The following is a 20,827-nucleotide window of genomic DNA, read 5'->3' as shown; positions in this document are numbered from 1 at the left end:
AAGACTCATCTGTTCAGGGACCACTAAGGCCCTTAATCTGAGCGTTCTCATCTTTGTCCTCAGGGGTAGAATGAGTCAGAAGGTCTCAGACCCAGCTCATAGTATTGTTTCAGCACTAATTACTGGATACTGTTAAAGTATATTGTCACAACAATTAATTGTGGTTAGTTGGCTTGATTATTCTACAAAAACAAAACAAAAACAAAACAAAACAAAAAAAACCTTTTGCAATTAATAGCAGCACCTGCAACCAAATAAGTTGGAGTACCTTGGCGCACTAACTTGTTTTTCCTTCTGTTTAAATTCTTGCTTTGGTTAATAGCGTCTGCTACATGAAACTGTAGAACTGTAAAACATTTGGGCCCTAATATGTTGTCAACCCAGTGAATACTTCTTGTACCACTTGATCTGTGGTTTGTGCCGTTTCTCTGGCATTAAGCATAAAAAGTGTTGCATGTCTAAACCAGGAAGCTTTAACTTGTTGGATCTGACACAATAAGTTGTCTTGATGGAGCAGAGATAGATCCGTTGTTATTTTTGCCACCATATCCCTAAAAAACTACCTATTGATTCGATAGTTTCTGGAGAAACATTGAAACTTCCAGAAGTACAAAAACAGAATTTACATTGGAAAAACTACCAAGCCCTGATGCTTAAAAGACTAAAAACTAATAAAAATACCATTAAGGTAAAACAGAAACACACGTTTCTTCCATACCCCTAAAAGAAAATACTCAATAGACTGTATTGATGTAAAAAAGACAACAAAACTAGTTCTAAAAAGTTCCTGCCCCTTTGAAAAGTGCCTCTCTCAGCCTAAACAGGGACCTTTGAGTGGGTAAATAATGTTACTTGGACTTAATAAAGACTGTGGTACTTGTGCTTTAAACACAACTAGTTCCTTCAACAGTTCCTTGTTCTTTGAGAAATTTCTTGCAGTTGAAACATGACTTTAATGATAACTTTCATTCAACAGAACTCAGGATTCATTATGATTAATTCAGCAGATTTTGGGGAGATTCAGTCAATACAAACACAACAAGTCAAAAAAATCTGCCAATGGAATAAGAGAAAAGTTAGTTGTATTAAGACATCATTCTAGTTTCAAGCAAATTTTCTTGTTTCATTGGCAGATTTTTTTTACTAATTAAAAGCAATTCAGACCTCATTTTTGTCTAAATAACTTGAAACAAGACATTTTTCTTGACTGATAAGCTGAATGTGGCTCAAATTGAGTATAATCAGACATTTTTTTACTTAAAATAATATAATAGAAATAGCTCTTTGAAGATGTAGCTTAGTAGCTGGAATCAATACTTAAAAAAAGAAGCTCCTTTAATAACTCTTTTGAAATGCTCACTTTACAGCAAAATGACATCTTCAGCATCTGATACATTGACATTGTTTAGCTTTAAACCCCTCATCAGAAACCATCACCCAATTTTTCTAAATCTGTCTAAAACTCCACTTCCACCATTTCATTTTGTTTGTCTTGAAATCCTCTGTGTTCATCTGTACACATTCCTAAAAGTACTTCAAACACATCCGTTGTCCTTGACACAGAGAAGAGAGGGAGCTGTAGCTTGGTTACAATAATACAGCTTATTATGTCGGCTGATGAATGGGGAACGATTTCTGTTATAGCGTTCAATGATTGCTGCTTTCCAAGGACAATTAGACCAGAGGGAAATTGCTGTAATGTCGAATGAAATTTGCCGCCATTATTCATTACACAGGAGGCTGGAGTTTGCGATGCTGTTAAAAAAAAAACATTCAGAGCATTGATTTCTGTGACATAGTGCCATAAAAACGAACGGAGCTTCACTGCGATGCATTTGGAGGGAAGAACGAGTGAAAAATCTCAGTGATTCAGGTGTAATGCTCCGTGACATCTTGTATTTCTGCTGCAGCTTCAAGGGTCACAGGGCGGATGAAGTATCTCTGCTGGCAGGGTAATAACTGGAAGTCTAGTTCCTCGTCTTAACAAGTGAAAACTGACCGGCAGAAAAACTCAAACTTTGTCCTGATGTGGTAGAAAAAAACACATCACCATGGATTTCTCTTTTTCAAATGTTAAAAAGCTTTTTCAAACCAGTTTGTTTCTGATTTTGCAGTCCATTTGCTCTCTTGGGTAGCTTGCAATAGTTTCAACAACATATGCAAAAGAGCAGAAAATGGGCCCGAACCTTCAGGCAACACAAACCAAAATGCATCACCATTTCTGCAGTGAGCTATTCCTCCCTCAGCTTTCTGCTCCCAGAAATTCTCACTGAGACTTTCTCTGATTGTACTTCTTGATGGCATGTATTTTTAAGAAGTCTGTGAGCCAAAAACCTACAGCTTATTCATGATGCTTACTCAGTTTTAGTGGTAGTTGTTAAAGAGGATGCTGGGACAAATAAAGTCCCCAACTACTTCCAGAAACTAGGGTAACGGCTCAGCGTAGGATGACCTCAGGTGACTGAAGACCCTGACCATTTTTGAAACTAGGTTAACAACTCTGCTATTGCGCTGATGTGACTCACTGACAGACCATTAGAGGCTAATATTTTCTAGCCAGCTGTTTTCAGGTTGTTAGAACTGAAGTCGCCTTTAAGAGGAGAGGTGAAACATCTTCAGGAGCTCTACCAAGTCCAGTTGACACATTGGTCAAGAAGACCCAAATACAATTGACAAGTACAAGTCCCTTTCCCAAAACCTACAGTGGTGGCTAAAAGAATTAGCATGCTAAGCATATTTAAGAGGTTTCAGCTTTTGTTGTTAAATTGGCCTTTAAAATACCCATAAAACAAATGAAAAATCTGCGAAGTCATCCTTATGCTCTATTTACTACAGAATAGAGCCATCATAAGAAGATTTAAGTCATTTCAGGTCAAGTGTTACAGCTGTATGTGTTCCCTGTTTTTCTCCTGCCCATTTCCAGGTGAGACTGCTGATTGTCATTGAGGCCCACCAGGTCCCAGCCTCCAAAGGCATTTAGGGACTGCTGCACTGCTACCTCTCCTTGGGGGTTTTGTTGTCTGTTTGTTTAGTGTTTTTTAGGGCATGTCCAGACGTAGCTAACCTGATATGCCAGACGGACAGTTTCATTTATCCGCCATGGAAATATTTCACTAGTGCATCTGGGTAGCAGCTCTTCAGATTAGTTTTCAGAGAACCTGTATGAACACAGGTTCATACAGGTATCCTTTTGGTTCCAAAGTGAATGGAACTTCATCGTCGCTGTCATAGTCACTCATTTTGAATTTTCTACGCTGCCTCACAATCCTTAGAGTACAAACAAAAGAATTACAATACTTGATCAAACTTACATGAGGCTACAACCAGCGCCCAAAATATAGCTTGTTTACATTCCCTACAGCTGAAAGGAGGAGGGACGGAGCGCACTAGCGCTGCGCGGAAGGATAAATGACCAGTTAGTTAGGTCCAGATAAATGTTTATATTTCTGAAGACTTAATGCACTTAAAAAATATTTTATGTAGTATACTCTTAAACTGTGGAATTACTTTTTGATTTTAGTTCTTGTAGGCAGAGAAAATAGCCTTTGAATTTGGTACCGTCTCTCCCTGTTAGCGTCTATTTCCTCGTCACCATCGATTACAGTTTGTGTCTTACTGAGGGAGAGGAGACAACTTTCTCCTGTATCTAATGTCCTTAGTGGTCACATAGAGCTCATTCAACCCCACTTCAAAAAAACTGAACTACCCCTTTAAGAATCAAAGGAACGCTGACAAGTACGGTAGTCTGCTGACGTCACTTCCGCTGCTCCCGCCTCTCTTCCCTGATTGGACCGTTAAGAATTTAGCCGAGTGAATTCGTTGGTCAATGGAGCCTAACAAATGGATCTGCAGGATTTCAGACACTGGATCAGGCAGGTCCATCTGCTCTGCAAGGTTATCAGGTAGCCGGGTGTTTGGGAAACCGCATATATTTTTATATGTTTATGCTTGTCATTCACATGAAAACGCAGTTATACGTCACTGAAACAATGTTTTCTGAACACTCTGGCCAAAGTGAAGATTTTGGAAAACTCTGGTTTCATGGTTTTGTGAAGACGTTGGTAAACAGAGTTTACGGTTGTCAGATGTCAAAGCTGAGTGACAGGGGCTAATTCTGATTGGCTGGCACAGGCTTTACATCAGGTTTGGCATGCCTTGAGCCGCACTTATCGGTGAATTTGCTGTATGTGGACGAAAGTATTTTTTAGAACAAACGTGGGGGGCATTCGTTCTTGGAAATACCATCATCACCTGGAGGGTTTGTTTAAAAGAAATGCCTGTAAACTATTGTACTGCTGCTATTGAACCATGACATGCTCTTCTTTGAAAAATAAATAAATAAATAAACCATAAAAAAAGTAAACACTTACACAATCAGCTAAACATTAGATCTCCTTACACATTCAGCTATCCCCTCCTTCAACCAACATAGTTTGTAATTAGACAATGTAAACAATGTATGTTTTAACCCTAGTGATTTGAATGACATGATGAGACTTAGATCAACACTTTGGGTTGTTTCATGTGGCTAAATATCTTGGTTGATAATTTTAAACTGTACCAATATTTTGGTTTCAAAAAACTTGGAACCAAGAGAGGAGTAGCTAAGTTGGTCGTCGAAATGCCCTGTGTATCAACCATACACACCTGACCTGTTTGAATGGGTGTGAATGGGAGTCAATGCTAACTCTAGCAGCCTCTACCCGTGCTCTATGAATGGCTGAATGTGACGGGTTGTGCGAAAGGACTCTGAGCACTGATGAGTGCGAGTATGGTCCATTTACCAAACACAGAAGATGGTGAATCTAATATGACACATCAGGATTCCTGTCATACCTTGCGGCTCGATAAAGGGGGCGAGACCGAAGACCTGCAGACTGATTCATTTAAATTCCAAAGCCGGTCGTCTCACAGACAACTCTCATTATAATTTAAAGTGATAAAAGACCAGAGGTGATGAAAGAAAAGATGATTAACTTGACGTGATGGAACTGGGGTTGGACTGGGGAAAGGAGCGAGCAGAAATAGAGGGATAAGGAGGAATCTCTCCTCATCAGCCGGCTCTATAATTCCACAGATAAGATGTCAAAACTGGAGGAGCACTGAGTGCTGCCTCCTCGCTGTCACTCTTTCAATCTGGACATTTCTGCACCGGCACTGGCAGCACAATCATGGACGGGTGGATAAAGGCGAGTTATTGTGCGTATGGGAACACAGTGGGAGGAATTTTGAGACCATGAAATCGCAGAGGGCTGGAGAAGAGGGAGCCTGCATATGGAGGCAGTCTAATAGCTATGGAAATGCATAAGGCTCTTCTCTTATGTGGCTGTCAGCTGTGATCGGATCCACTGTGGAATATCATTTAAAACACGTCCTCATTATGCAACTTTGATGCAAGAGAATACTTGATCACTGGCTTGTCATGGCTGTGTGTGACTGGAATGGAAGCCTCGGTGGAGATCGGGCATCATCACGAGGCTATTTCGGGCTGCTGGTGGATCTGTGTGCCTCTGCGGCAGTCAAATTAGTGGTAGGCTGTGGTTTGGAACAGTCAGACCTCAGGCTCATTAAACAAGTCCCAGGGCCTCAGTAGTAATCCTTGGGGGCATTTTGCTGTCTCACATCTGATATACGACACATCAGGATGCCAAGGTTTTGGGTATGTGGTACTTTTTGAACAGCTAGCACAAGAGGGAATAAGGCACAAATCTGTGAGGAGGTACAGTGAGATTATTGCAGTTCTGTTTAAAACTACAGTTGTTCAGAGTTTCACCAGGGTTCTTTATTAATACAGCATCATCATGTATTAATATCTGAGTAATCTGTAGGTAGGGTCTACAGGTTCACCACTCTTTTTCTATACTCTTTGGGGCTGAAGGTGAGTTGACCAATTATGTATCAGAAGGCTTGGTGCAGATGCAGGAAAAATGGAAAGCAAAGGTCTCCCAACTCCCATCCATTAAATGGTAATAATTAATCTGCTTAGAAGTGCAATTTAAAGTTAGCAAACAAATCTACAACAAAAGTCAGGCTCATATCCTAAGTTCTGTTTTCAAATGGCCCCCAGCTTACATCTTGCAATGTATTAATTATGACACTGGAATGAGTTATCTTCTTAATTATGCTCACTTTTAAATTCTACATTTAGTGCACAAACAAAACCAAAGTATATCCAGTAACATCTTACTGAACTAAATTCAGACTTTGCTTAGGGTATTTGTAAAACTTGTATATTCTAATTGCCAGGCGCCGCCCTGTTGGTTGTGGCTACCTGTTACAGCAGCTCTCTCTTCTTTGTCTGTTTCTTGTCATTTTTTCATCTCTTTTTCGTCATCTTTGTATTTGGAGTGGATCATTACTTTGTATGGTTCATTTGTTGGTCGTGGACATCAAACTGGTTTTGTCTTCAGTAATGTTTTTACTACTTTTACATGTGAAATCAGCTGTTAGCAGCTTGTAGCATGTCAATGCTAACTGGTGCAAGGCCTGATGTTTCCCCACAAGGTGAGGAGAAGGAGGTGAGGACGACGTGCTGGTTCTCAGGTGTGAACTAAGAAGTGACGACATGGACCTGTCCTTCCATCCATTGTTATTGGAAACGTAAGATCTATCTCCAATAAGATGGACGGGCTAGCTGTGCTAACCCAGCAACAGAGGGAATACCAGAAGGCAGGGTAGCATCATGCTATTCACAGACATGGCTAACAGAGCTGACACTGGACACCAATGCCACATTGGAAGAGCTTCACCTGCTGTGAGCAGACAGGATCCAGGAGACAGAGACTGAACAGACTGCTGAAGAAGCTCAGTCCTGGACCCTGTGGAGGTGGAGGCTGGCTGACTGGACAATGATGGACAAGCTGTCAGCATCTATTTTCTTATGGACCTTTTTGCACTTTCTATACATTTTCTTACTTTTGTTTTCTTGATTGCTGCTGTGACTTCTCCTGAATTTCCCCTCAGGGATAAAGAAAGTTTTTTCTATTCTGTTTTATTCTATAAAGCTAAAGCTCTGCACATGTTGCAGAAATTCAACAACTCTTACAGCTGGCAATTGTTAATGTACTTCATGAACATCCAGAGTTCAAGAAACACATTAAAGGATACAAGACTAGATCACTAGAGAAATAGTTTTCAAATAGAGCGTTATGTTGCTTTCAGTCCATAAATGTGTCAGTTAGAGCGACTGACAAAATCAAATGTGGCCCTCTTTGAAAAAAGTTTGTAAACCCCTGATTTACAGAGTTTAACTAGCACTCTAACCTCTGACACTGTTTCAATAAATACAGCTTGAAGTTGTTCGAACCCTTCGTAAAAAGGTTGAAAGAGTTTAGGTATTTCACTCCAGAGGTGGCCTCCTGCATTTTTAAGACTCGTCTCTTCATGTATTTTTAAATTTGAAGGTCCACGTTCAAAAGTACAGAGTTGAAATGTTCAAGATCACAGGAATACTGATGATATGAATCAGCTGTTTCCTTTGAAGTATGTTCAAGAGAAATTCACTTTTGCTCATAAACCGCGCCCGCTGAAGTCACTCCGGCTGAGCAGGAGGGATGAACCTCTACGCTTCAAAAACAGAAACTCTGCTGTTCTTCCTCAGAGCTAAAAGAGGTTACTGAGGAAAAATATATGCAGCAGACGAGCAGTGTAAAAGCGTCATCTAAGAAGTGGGTGGATCCTGTTTGTATGAGCTGAAGCTCTGTTAGGACAGCTACACTCAGTGCTAAGTAAGTAGCTGTGAAATATTGATGCCTCAAGTTTTAAAAACACACACGCAGGCGAATACACACTCAGACCGGTCAGCTGCCACAGTCACATCCATCACTTTCACTTTCACTATCACATAATTTATCCTAATTTTGATGACTTTGGTCCCTTTAGTCTCTTCACTCAACAGTTTTATGTGCGGTTAATGCTACCAGAGCAGAAGCAGGATTGTTAATTTAAATCGACAGGTCCTGCTCCAGTTTAAATGTCAAAGCTCCACACCTTCCTCCAGACTTTGTTTCACAATTTATGGACAAGATTTTGGAACTTTTGTAGGTTATCATCACAGTAAGTCATTTTGCCATTTTAGCCCAATAATACGATAAAAGTTATCTTTCTTTAATTAGCTGAACTAATATTGTAAAAACAGAGAAAATCCTCAAGGCAGAAGTTTATCACCATCTTTACTAACTGTGCTTAACGTGACACGTAGCTAACAAGAAAACAAAGAAATACATTGCACAGCAGTGAGAGTGCTTACTCTATCGCTACTTCTGAAAACCACATAAGTACATAGAGCGCTCACTCTGACGATGTTTTCATGTTCTAATTTTAACCAACTCTATTTTTAGTCAAATTGTTTACTTTTCACCCAAAAAGGAGCATGTAGTTGGCCTGTAGTTGGTGATATAACTGAAGAGACAACAATTCTGCCATTATCTCTCCATCACGTGAAAATCACCATCAACAGAAGGGACATGGGCATCCAAAGATGGAAATATAAAATGAGCAACATCCCCAAGGATGTACATTGACTATAAAAAAAGGAGAGCATCTGCACACATTTTTGCCACCCAAGGGGGCAGTTTGGTGTGTTTCCCTACCAGGAGGACAATTTAGCACAGGTTTTGGCTCCAAAAAACCACAATAAAAATGTTCAACACTGAGAATCTGAGAAAATGGGGCAAGTTAATGAAAAAACAATGTTTTTATGAAGAGGGGGAAACTTTTACTAAATAATTATTACATATAGTTTTGGGGTTTTAATGTTTTGATTTTCTCTTTTCTTAATGTTCAAAGCGGTTGCTGGTTTTACCTGTTTTTTGACTGTTTTGGATTTCAGTCAGGAACACTCTCGTCATAGATTAACCATTTATTGCCAAATGGATACAGTTAGAATTGGCGTTAAAGCGCTGCTTTTCAGAGTACTCCCTGGGTTAGCCGAGCAGCTTGCTCGAGCTTTCCAGGGAGTGCATAGCAAACCCCCGTATACATACAGATCAATAAGATACACACATGAGGCTAAATAGGAGGAGGCTGGGGTGGAGGTGGGATGATTGTGACAGCAGCAGCTGAGCAACAATGAGGTAGCAGGAATAACTGAGAATGAAGACGTGATTTAAATACACCACCTTGTTGTTAGACACACGCTGTGATTGGTTGAGAGGGGTAGGTTAGAACATCAGTCTGTCAGCTGATCACAGCTGGGCGTATGACTTCTGTGTCCTGCATGAACTTACGTTAACTCCATTTATACAATGCAGGTCAAAAAAAGTAAACAAGGTACACACTGTGGCCTTGGAGAATCCTAAGTCTAAGAAAAACCAACTTTAAATATCCGATGTTATCACTGTGCAAAATACGTGGGGTCTAGCAGGGTCTGAGACCCCTACATTGATATAAGACCCGCTAAGAGGCCCAACAGCAACGTTTCCAGAGGTCTCTTAAGAAGTGCATTTCTTCCTACATCATTTAGCTGAGTTCATACGTTCACATATATGTGTTTTTGTGCCCCTGAGGAATCCATGAGTGTCCTGTTTAGTTGCAGAGCAGAGCAGTTGTAGCGTTGTCCTGTAGCTGTATGCATGGTCGCGAGTTCACAACTCTCCTCTGCTCTCTACATAGCGCATGGCAAAGTTCCGCCCCGATGCACACACAGACACACAAACAAGTGTGCGCACACACAGACCAGCACTCTATAAGGCTGACAGCGTCAGGGAAGATAACGATGAAACCACCGCGCTTGTTTCCATACTTTTTTGTGCTCAGACCATAGACTGAATAAAACATGGAGGTAGTCTCACCGATGTCACCCGTCTGTTTCTGAGACGGTAAATGAAGCACATCAGCCGTAGCGGCCTTATTGGTAGTGGCAGGGGCTTCACATACAGCCATAGGGCGCCTGTCCGTCACGTGACCTTGAGCTGTGCCTCTGATTGGGCGAGCTTGCGATCTTAATATCTTCTGAACGGCCGAATGAAATTAGCGACTCAGAGAGGTGACGTTTTTTGAACCAGGCTGTAAATAGGTTAATTTCTGCTTTGAAAACAGCTTTTTTTGTCTTGGTGTGTTTGTGACTTCAGGTACTTCCAGAGCCAGACTCAAGTGGACACTCGAGAAACTGCAGATTTTAGCACTTTTGCACAGTCTCATATTTTTAGACCGGAGGTTGCAGCTTGGTTCAGACATTTTTTTGATTATTTTTATCATTTTGTGCTTTGTTTTTTGTTCCTCTTCTCACGCCTCCTCTGGTACTCTTTGGCGCCCCCCAGGGGAGGTGTGCCTCAAATTTTGAAAACCACTGGAATAAAGTGAAATTTTGTGGGACATAAATGTAAACAACAAGGGAATAAGGGTTTCTTTTAAAATGTAGTGTTCTTTGTGGGAAAATGTATCATCAAATAAGCTTCTTTCATAATTTGTGATCATTTAGTTCCTAGAATGCTCTTTGGCTCATCCTGTAAGGAATGAATTGCACATATAGGCTTATGTTGGCTATCGTCTGCACATGCGATGTTTTAATTGAATGCAAACATGGATTAAAAAAGTGTGTTTGAGGAGGGATTGTGTTTTTTATTCTACCACTGTATGTTGCTCCAAGTTTCTTCAGTCAATCCTCTTCTTTGTATCTATTTGTTCATCCCATCTTACACATGAGTACCATATTTTCCCATTACTCGTTGCCAAATTCTGCTTTTGCACATGTCCACGTTATCTCTTTCTGTTGATGAGCCATACCGTGTATTCCTTTGTTTGATTTAAACTCAGCAGAGACATTACATAAGAACAAATCTCTGACTGATGCTCATTTGCTTCAATACATAGAGGCTTCAGTACTACAGTTTCATAACCAATTAAAAGCTTTCTTTTAGCATCCCAGATCCAAATATAGGCAGTGACGTTTTTAAAGCTACAGGAAAATTAAATTCCTGCTCCCGTCTTGTAAATTCGTACACATTCTGATAAATGAACACATTCTTTTACTGAGCGTTGGCACTTTTCCTCACATGTGTAGGAAGCGTGTTAATCTAATTAGTGTTTTATTATCTCCTGAACAATGGAGCTCTAAAGCAGCTCTGTGTGTATATGCGTGTGAGTGTAAGTGTGTGTGTTTGTGTGTGTGGTAATAGGAAGAGTCACAGTTTTAGCATCGCCCAAAAATAGCACATTGTGCACATCAACAGCATCTTATCACCTGTGTGACTCATCAGGCAGCCTGCGTATGGCGTCCACATGTTGCTTCCTCTCGGCTTATTTCATTCAGGATTTGTGATTTTTTTTTTTTTTAGGGACTTATTTTTTGTGGCGTTGGAAGACTCCTCCAGAAAGGTTACTCACATTTCACCCAGCTCAGGTTGTGAGAGCTCGGAGGTGTCCTGGATGACATTTAGGAGGGATAAATATAAAATATGCTCCCACGTTTGTAGGCTGCATTTTCTCCTTTTGCCAGCGTCTTAGTCACTGCTTTAACCCTTTGTGGTGCCGTGCAGAGGAAACCCAAACAAGCTGCTTCCTGTGTGGTGTAATTTAAAACACTGTCATCAATGTTTACACTTTATATCAACCCGTACAGCGCGATTGAACACCTTAACTCAGCGTGGTGCTCAGTGAGTCACATGCTTGAAATTTGATGCTGTTATCACTCCTGTTGACACGATACCGAGCGACGCAGACATGAGTGATTACACTCGTAGAAATAGAAATTGAATCTCAAGATAAAGCTTCTATGAGTTGCGACCTTACAGCCTCACACGACGTCTTGATCTTGTTTTTGTCGCCAGGGTCTGACTAGCATGAGCATACTGATGCATTTCTGCCCTGCGGTGATGGTGCAATCAATATTCCTCAAACTAACCGCCTGTGTAGTTGAAAAATAATTGCTCCCTTTTGCAGAAAAAGTAAAATGTTAACCTTAAAAGACCTCCTGTGGTTTTATGATGCACTGTCAGATATGAAGCAGTGACTGTACAGCAAAGCTGGAAGGCAGAGTAAACTGCATTATAAGCTAAGCTCCTGTGTGGTGTCCTCTATTAAAAATGCTATAATCCTGAGCTACTTCTTCCTTGTAATAGATGCTGTCAGAGCAGTCATTAAGTCTAAGAGCCCCCTGAAAAATGTGAACTCTGTCTGTTCCAAACAAAGTCAAAAGTCTCATTCTCAGAGCGACGAAGCCCTCATTCACTTTATCTGTTGACCTCTTCAAGTTTAGCATAATTTCCATTATTAACACAGTTTAACCTCTCTTAAAGAAGCTGCACCTAGCTGCTCCCGCTCTTATGTTTACAGCCAAAAAGAGACACTAGACGCTGTCTCATTTTCAGATCGCTTTAAAACACTTCACTCCTCATCGGATCATTCCATCGAAAACATATGCAGACGCTACAGTGTGACTGACATCCATGATCACCGCTGATTCATTAACAAATGAACAGATACAGCGTAACGCGCACAGACTGAAGGGGTGTGACAGGTCCAAATGCTTTGGCAGGAGCCGTATCCAGAACACTGATGGAGCTAACAGCTTGTATTTTGACTGAGTCATTCCTGGGTATCACATATTTGGATGTGATTTTGGTGAATATTAACAGCTCTGATTAAAAAACATGCAGATTTTCAGTGGGTGATTCTGGGCAAGAAAAAAACAGCGGTACATGTGGAATTATAGAGGTGCTGTATATCAGTGTGTCACTACTTGAATTCGTCCCAAAACTAGTGGTAGTAAGCTATGCTAGTAAATACTTTCAATTTAAGTGTGTGTGGAGGGTTAGGGACTGCTAGAGGTGAAGAATCCTGACTTGAGAGTGATCTTGAAAAAGTCTCCCTTCCAGATACATGCCTAATTGTAATCCACACTTTAAAATGAGATTATTTGCACCAGTATTACAGGTTACAGATTATCTAAAATTGCTACTTCTTAGCTTCTTGATCAGGTCAGACAGGAGTGGACTGATTTACGGCACATCTATGTCTCTATGACAACACCACATCCTCTGACATATTCAAGTAGTGAGAAGGGATAAAACACAGGAATCTGTGTTTTTCTCTGCTGAAAAACGATTTCTGTGATTAATTTTGTAGTGGTGGTGGACGCGTTATTATGGAACCCACATCAGTTCTAGGTAAACCCCGCCCCCACTGCTCCGAAAGGCCTAGTGACGCAGCCAAACCCCGCCCACGCTGTGACTGACGCAGCCAAACTCCACTGTGTGTTATGTTATGTTATGTTATGTGTTATGTGTGTTTTTTTTTACAGTCTATGGTTATAACCGACGCTCATACAGACTTCAGCATCTGATACATTTGTTAGGACTTTTGTCTTTTCTGAAAGGAAATTTTTGACACTGCATGACTGCAGCAGAACACACCTCCATTCTGAACGTTACATTGACTTTTGTATTTTTATTACAAATTTAAAGTTAAGATGATGATGATGATGATGATGATGATGTGTGTATGTGTGTGTGTGTGTGTGTGTGTGTGTGTGTGTGTGTGTGTGTGTGTGTGTGTGTGTGTGTGTGTGTGTGTGTGTGTGTGTGTGTGTGTGTGATTGAATGAACAGTTTTGTGTAAAATGTTTTGGCTTTGCTAGTATGAGTAGCCTACCTTCAAGGCAGAGAAGTGGGATATATTTATGCAAGCATCCCAACAGAATGCTTATCACATAAATGTACATTATTCCATACATTATTCCATTGCAAAGCCAAGACATCAATATGAGTGAGCGAGAATTAACATTATTGCGCGGGAATCAACATATGCAAGTAAATTCAGACAAACAGGCAATTTTAACTCAAATATCAAGTTAATTTTGACTAATATCAGCTTGATTATTCAACCACTTGAACCACAGATAGTTGAGCAGAGTCCCCCGGGGCTCTTTACTAGTGTATTTTCTGTGCCTTGCGTCTTGCACGACAAACTTAGCATCAGACATCTCAGTTGGTTTTGTTGCGCCTGCGCGTGAGCGTGTTGCAGGCGTGGTTTGACTGCGTCACCAGGGCTGGAGAGCAGCGGGGGTGGGGTTTACCTAGAACTAATGTGGGTTCCATAATAACGCGTGGTGGACATAGGAGCCTAACTGTCAGACAAAAAAAGGCTAATTAGCCTTTAGCTTGGGATATATTACTCTATAATACAGGGGCTAAGCTGTTTGTGATAATGTCCATTCCAACCCACAGTCAGCAGTTATTCTGCAGTGGTCTGATCAAACTTGAGAGTCTATCAATAAAATGAAGAGGGAGGTTACGTTAGCTCCTCCTGGTAGATGACAGGCAGGACATAGCTAACCAGGATTCACTAACGTTACACATTACAGACATGTCTTAGAGCACCAGGCTGCCGGCTGTGCTACTACAGCTACTAAACTACTTACAAACTGACAGTGTTGACTTCTTGTCACGTTAGCCTACAGATACGACAGAGCACCAGGCTGCCGATGGCACTACATATAGCCGGCTACTACAACATTTGCTTTATGTCATGTTTCAAACCGTAGCGCTATGTAACTGTACTGATAAATACCTTACCTCAGCACATTGTATCCTGTAATACGTTGTCTTGTACAAAGAAAATTTGTTTCAATCCAATCTCCATTTAATTCCAACACAAACCTCGCTAAAAGTAAATTATGACAGTGTGCGTGAGACTCAAGGCCAGAAGGTGGCGAGCCAGCCCAATTAAAACAGATCCTCCTCATAGCATCTTTAAATAAAGGAACACATACAGTTTGTCTTATCAGTTCTGTGTTTTGGATATGTGCAATACATATCAAATCCGATGTACAGAAAGGTAATATTGGAGCTAGTCTTAGCTTTATGGCTACAGCTACTGTTAGCCTAGCCACCAGAGCCAGTTTGACTACTTTATAACAGAAATTTAGAGCAAGTGGTGTATCAGTAAAAAACGGCTTATGTTGCTGAATGGTGAGGGTGAGGCGTGGTATGCTGTTATATACCATATGCCACTTCCGGATCTCTCGGCTTAAACGCCAAGTAAACAGTTTAGAATTCATTACAATTTTTTTTTGTTTGGTTTGTCTGATTACATTTTCGGAGGTATTTGCCTTAATTTGATTGGATGGTTTGAGGCGAAAGGAGACAGTGAACAGTGTGGCACGCACCACATCATGTCTGGACTGTGAATCAACCATGCAGCCAGTGTAGCCACAGTACACTGGGCGCCTGCTCCACCAATTAAGCTAATTCATCCCCCGAGTAACATTTTCTTTTTTAAACATATTGTTCATTTATAGCGTAAGTGTTAATTTTTCTGTAAAGTTCAGTTTTAATGAGTTTTTATTGCTCTAAGAAGAGGTAATTTATAATAACACAAACTGTCAGTGTGTGCTGCAGGAGTTTTTTGGCTCCACTTCCATTCAGCCAAAAGTGGACTGAAATTAATCGTCTGTCTTTCGGTAACGTCAAAGTGGACAGTTTATGCTGTACATATAAAGGTAACAGTAAAGTTTAACAATACGATCTAAAGTCAAACCAAACCTTATTATCTTACTCTCCACATCTGCTTTCCATTAGAGAACATTACTTCCACCGAGTTGAGACAAACATTAAACCAAGCTTCCCAAGGACACCGTCTTTATGGCTTGCTGATGTAGGATCAATTAAAACACACAGCTGTTCATTATCCTCAGGCTTTGAGCAATAAACGCTGATTACACAACGCACAGCAATCTGAAAATTAATCCTATGGATTTTCCTTCATAGCGCCCAGGGAGCTCACCATCTGATACACCCGCTGTCAGACATACTGTTAGTAAATGCTCTTTTATTTGGTTTTAATGAAAGTAAACATTAAAGGGAGTCACAAATCTTAAAGTATAACTTATTAAACCAAGACAGGAAAAGAAGTTCTCACTTTTAAAATCATTTGAACAGTGGATCTACTGATTATTTTGATGTATTTTAACTTTTTGTTGCATTACAGTTGGTTAACTACTCATGACCCTGGTTAGAAGGGGACCCCTAAATCAGGGGTGGCCAACCAGTCAGAAATCAAGAGCCACAAAATTTACCATTGTACAACAAAAAGCCACATCAAAAACGCACTTCCTCTCACACATGAACAAAAAGACATAAAATTTCCATCTATCTAGATAGCTATGAGCACATTAGCGGTGTAGAAAACAGAAACTGAAACTTAAGTATCAATCTCATCACCCAAGTATAAATCAATACTGATCACAACGTTGGCATTAATCTATCAATATTTCAGATTGATTGGCATACCACTACTCATAACAATAAAATATATATTTTTTTGATGATTGGATCAAAGAGCTGCACACTGAAAGGCAAAGAGCTGCATGTGGCTCGCGGGCCGCAGGTTGACCACCCCTGCCCTAAACCAATACTAGTTCACTGGTTCTTAGATGAAGAATAAGAGGATAAAAGAATAAAGGTTCTTCCTGGAAAATACAATGACTTTTTTAATACTTTAAAGAGAGGGTATTATTATTAGTTTAAAATATCCATATTTTATTTTAATGTCCATATTCATCCATAAGTTTTTAGATATAAAGTAACAATAGTGGCACATATTCATTTCACTGTAGAAATCCCTAGATCTGTCAATAAACATGAGATCTGCCCAAGACTTGTTGCGGTCACCGCATTAAGATCTCCCAAATGCTTTCTGACCATTTTGAGGTGTGGGCCTCAAACACTGAGGTCTGAAAACAACTTATGTTGGTTTAAGTCTGGGTAATGCTTTAAACTTCTTCATAATTTTCTAGAATCACAGTTTCCTCTGTGTTCAAATGATGGAAGATTCTGATTGGTCAAAATTTTGAGCATGCTCACAGTAACTCTGGGCTGATTATCATGGATGCATCTCAAAGTGATAATGTTATGCCTCCACTCTCCTCCGCAGCACCAGAAGTACTTTCTGAGTCGAGAAGAGAGGAGGGAGGGGACTAATCGGAGGAGCTATGATCGAGGAAACACCAGAGCTGGCTTTGTGGAAGTCTTTTCACTGACAGACACGCCCCCATATGGAATATCACTCTCTGGTTGGACGCTGTAGCAGCCAAGACTTCTCAACATCAAACTTCACAAACACAACAGAGTTTAATGAGAGAGAAAAGACAAGCTGAGGACAGGCACTGAGGATCATTCAGAAACGGGTCATGTGGCTGGTAAAAAAGTGTTTGTTGTGAGTTTAGAGCAGAAAACACTGAACACAACCATCATGCAATCAATATAATAGGGGATTGATCCTGAAAATTTAAATCTAAAAGATAATATATTTCTGAGACACAATAAACTGGGTTATACTCATGATCAGATGCACTCTAGATAAAGGTAAACAATTCCTAAATAATCTAAAAATGACGTATTTTACCGGAAAAGTGATCCATGAGCTTCTAAACAGCACACAGAATAAACAGAGAGCAGGTTTTCTTCATGGTAACGTGTTTGTTAAACAGGTTAAAGGAACAGACCAAGCTCTGTTACTGTTATGTTTGCTCTGGAGGAAAGCATGTCCCAATACTCTAAAAACAAATCTCCTCCATCCTCTCTCCTCTCTTCATTTCCTTGTGTTTCTCCCATCATCTCTGGTGGGAGGGACTAAGACGCAAGTGAACGACGCAAGTGGAGGAAGGGTGGATGAAAATTTTGAGCTTCGAGATGACTCCATGTTGATAACCAGCCCTCTAAGACCATGTAGGTTTTTCTCTTGTGTCAGGAGTGAAAACAAATATCCAAAAGATTCACAAAGTATGATGAAGTTGATCTGTATTATAGTACAGGCTTTTTCTGTTTATATCTTAAACATGTAGTCTGTGTATGTACTCACAGCCAGCAGGCGGTTCTTGTCCTTCTCTGCGTCTTTGAGGGCGTTCTCCAGGGTCACCCTGTGTTTCTTTGCGACCTCCTCCAGAGCTCGAGCCTGGCCCTCCTTCATCTGGCTGGCGTCCTCTTCGGCCCGGGCTCGCATGTTGTTCACCTCCTTCTCGTGGGATGACTTCTCCTCACGCAGGGTCTGACAGAGAGGCAGAAGATTGATCACACACGGACACAGAAGATGATAAAATGTGCCCAAAGGAGTGTGTTGTGATGGACCACACACCCACAAAGTTTGGGCTGGCGTTCACACCATATGCTGCATGGTGCCGCCATATTGAGAGTGTTTACAAAGTGACAGGCGAGGAATGACTCCTGCAGCTTTTCTGTCTGAGTTTAAACTTTCCAGTCTGGATCTCTCCCATCTTTTTACTCTCACATTTATTTGAAAGAAAAACAAACAGGATGGAATAAAAAAGTAACAGGTCATGACGTGTGACTGTTATTAATGGAGCCATGAGATATGTAATCAGTTGAAAACACAAGCCTTCCATCAGATCTCAGAGTCTGGGAGTGCATCTGGAGTGACAGATGCAGTCAACTGATATTTCCTTGAGCACCGACCTTGTTAGTGTTACAGCTTCGCCTGTCAACGTGATGAGGGTGGGCCTTGAAATTCTTTGTTTTTCCTTTAACCAGTGGGTTTTTGATTCCACAAAGACAGAAATGAAAGGAGCGTTTATTTTTAAAGGCTGACAACAGTCAGTCGCTCTGTGGAACCACCAGCTGGGAGTGTTTACAGCTTTCTGGCCTGCTGTGCTTCCATACATTTGCTAAACCCTGTCTCAAGAAACACTGTGGTATTTTAAAGAGTATCGATTTTTCCATGCAGGAAAATCTAATCTAATTTGACGACGAAGAACTGTCTCATAGATGTCAATCTGGAGAGATAATAAAGAAAAGAAGTGAAATCTTGAAATGGCAAAGAGCCAAAAGCTGTGTCTTAAAGGGCAAAGAGGAGACTGTATGAAGTCATGAAGATTTAAGCTGTTACTCAGCTCCATATATTGTGTAGCAGACAGAAGAGCGCACAAACAAGAACAAATGACCTCTATAAAAAGAAGCAGTGCGCTGAGTGTGTTAATGAAATTCTGGTACAGTGTCAGATACACTCCGGTAACGGGAAACAGTGATTTTTCTGGGAAATGGGAAAAGAAACAACTAATCTGAAGCCCATTTTCTTTTTGTTTAATCGGGGGAGCAGCTGTTTGTTCGCTGCATGTGTTTGACGAAATTTTAATTAGCCAAACTTTGCCAAAAAGCCTCCGGGGAGAGTAATATCCATTACTTGAGCTGGCATTAGACACAGCAAATGATTAGTGAAGCAAACAAAGACAGTCTTTGAGAGAATATTTCTAAAGCGTGTACTGAGTTTAGAAAACAGGTACTTTTCCTCCAAAACATTTTCTGTTAACAATATGTTTCTGCTTTTTAACTGACAATGAGGACTTTTTTGTGTCTTCAGACATGACTATTTTTTCAAGAGGTGGTTTAGGCTGTTCATATTTCCACTGAAATCAACTCCAAATGCTTATCTGAAGAGGATATTTTCAACAAGAGAAGCAGCTAGACATTTAAATGAATGGACTGCAAGATTCCAACAGTGTAATCTGTGTTTTCCATAGCTGAACCACTTCCTTATTATTTGATGCTTTTGATACAGGATAATGTCGCAGAAAACACCCGAAGTCAACATATGTTGGAGCACATCTATATTTTTCACAGATTTTCACTCATTAATTCATTTCACATGTGTAGCAGTATGGGGAGCTATGAAGTTCTGTTCAGAAAGGTGCAGACCAGTGCAAACAGATGCAGAGGTGGAAGAACACTTAAATATGGTAACCACTTCAGAAGTACTTGAATGACTGAATAATTAGGGTTACATTTGTGAAGTTGCTTTATTTGCAAAGTAAATACCTGGAAAGTGCAAAATTCATCAATTAGTAAGCTTAAACTCTAATGAATTCTTAAAGATTAAAGTTATAAAAAAAATTGGTGCATTATTTTACCAACTGTGTTATGGACAAAAGTTGTGACTATTTTTCAACATAAATCCATATTATACTGAGTTTAGAGTTATTCAACATTTCTATGTCAGACTATGCTCCTTAGAAATGACCCTTAGAAATGACCCTCATCATTTATATCACAGTTTAATCAAAAATTAAAAGAATTATGGCACAAAAATCACATGTAACACATTTGACAGGACAAACCTTTCTCTACCGTATAACATTTTGTGATCGGTAACATGGTTAATATTTTCTCCAATTCTTGGCTCTTGTGCTAACTGCAGACCTTGAAAATGCCACCACCTTATATTTCTTTGCATTTTCTTCACAGTTTGGTCTTACTAACATCTTTAGTAAGAACAGCAGGAAATGTTGGCAACACAGGTGACGATCAATTCATGCGCCCCATGTACAGACAATCATTCTGATGAAATATTGATGAGGAGGAGATAAAACATGCCACACTTTCTTCATGGTTTTCACCAAAAAGGATATGACCTCAACTGTTTGGGTAATTTGGGTTATTTAAATAGTTTTCAAAACAGCTTAGTCATGCTTTAATGAAAATAATAAACACAAACATGTATGCTAGTGTTAATTTTAAAGAGTAAACTTGACATTTTAGAAAACGAACGCCACTGCTTTCTTGTTTTTTCTTGTGTAACTAAATGTGCTCAGTCCTAGCTGTTGAAGCTGTCAAAGTTAATGTGTCAATTGTTTTGGTTTCAAAATTGAAACAAAACCCGCAATCATGTAGGATAAAACAGAATTGCTCATGGGATTGGGAGAAGTTTTACATACACGCAAATCAGGCCTGTGGTTACATCACCACAGGAGCAAATTTAAAGCCTCAGAATTTGTTTTCCCTGTAAGTGAGCTACAGAATTGATGCAGAGGTTTTTTTTTTTCCAATACATGAGACCTTACAGTAAAACATCCTTGTGGAGGGCTGGTTTCATCAAAACAC

At 40.2% G+C, this 20,827-nt stretch overlaps 1 protein-coding gene across 2 annotated transcripts in view; it reads right to left on the bottom strand.

Moving 5' to 3' along the window:
- fam184ab (family with sequence similarity 184 member Ab) overlaps positions 1-20,827 on the bottom strand; it is a 233,802-nt gene that overhangs the window by 95,904 nt on the left and 117,071 nt on the right. For both annotated transcript variants that reach the window (XM_074685172.1, XM_074685173.1), the window contains exon 9: positions 17,799-17,984. In XM_074685172.1, the coding sequence (XP_074541273.1) occupies positions 17,799-17,984 (186 nt within the window). The remainder of the gene's footprint in view (positions 1-17,798; positions 17,985-20,827) is intronic.

Source organism: Halichoeres trimaculatus, unplaced genomic scaffold (assembly GCF_033239565.1).
Source record: "Halichoeres trimaculatus isolate MK-OKI-2021-1 unplaced genomic scaffold, fHalTri1.1 fHalTri1_scaffold_13, whole genome shotgun sequence".
Taxonomy (NCBI): domain Eukaryota; kingdom Metazoa; phylum Chordata; class Actinopteri; order Labriformes; family Labridae; genus Halichoeres; species Halichoeres trimaculatus.
The sequence above is the reverse complement of the archived record's forward strand: the minus strand, read 5'-3'. Positions and strand labels throughout refer to the sequence as shown.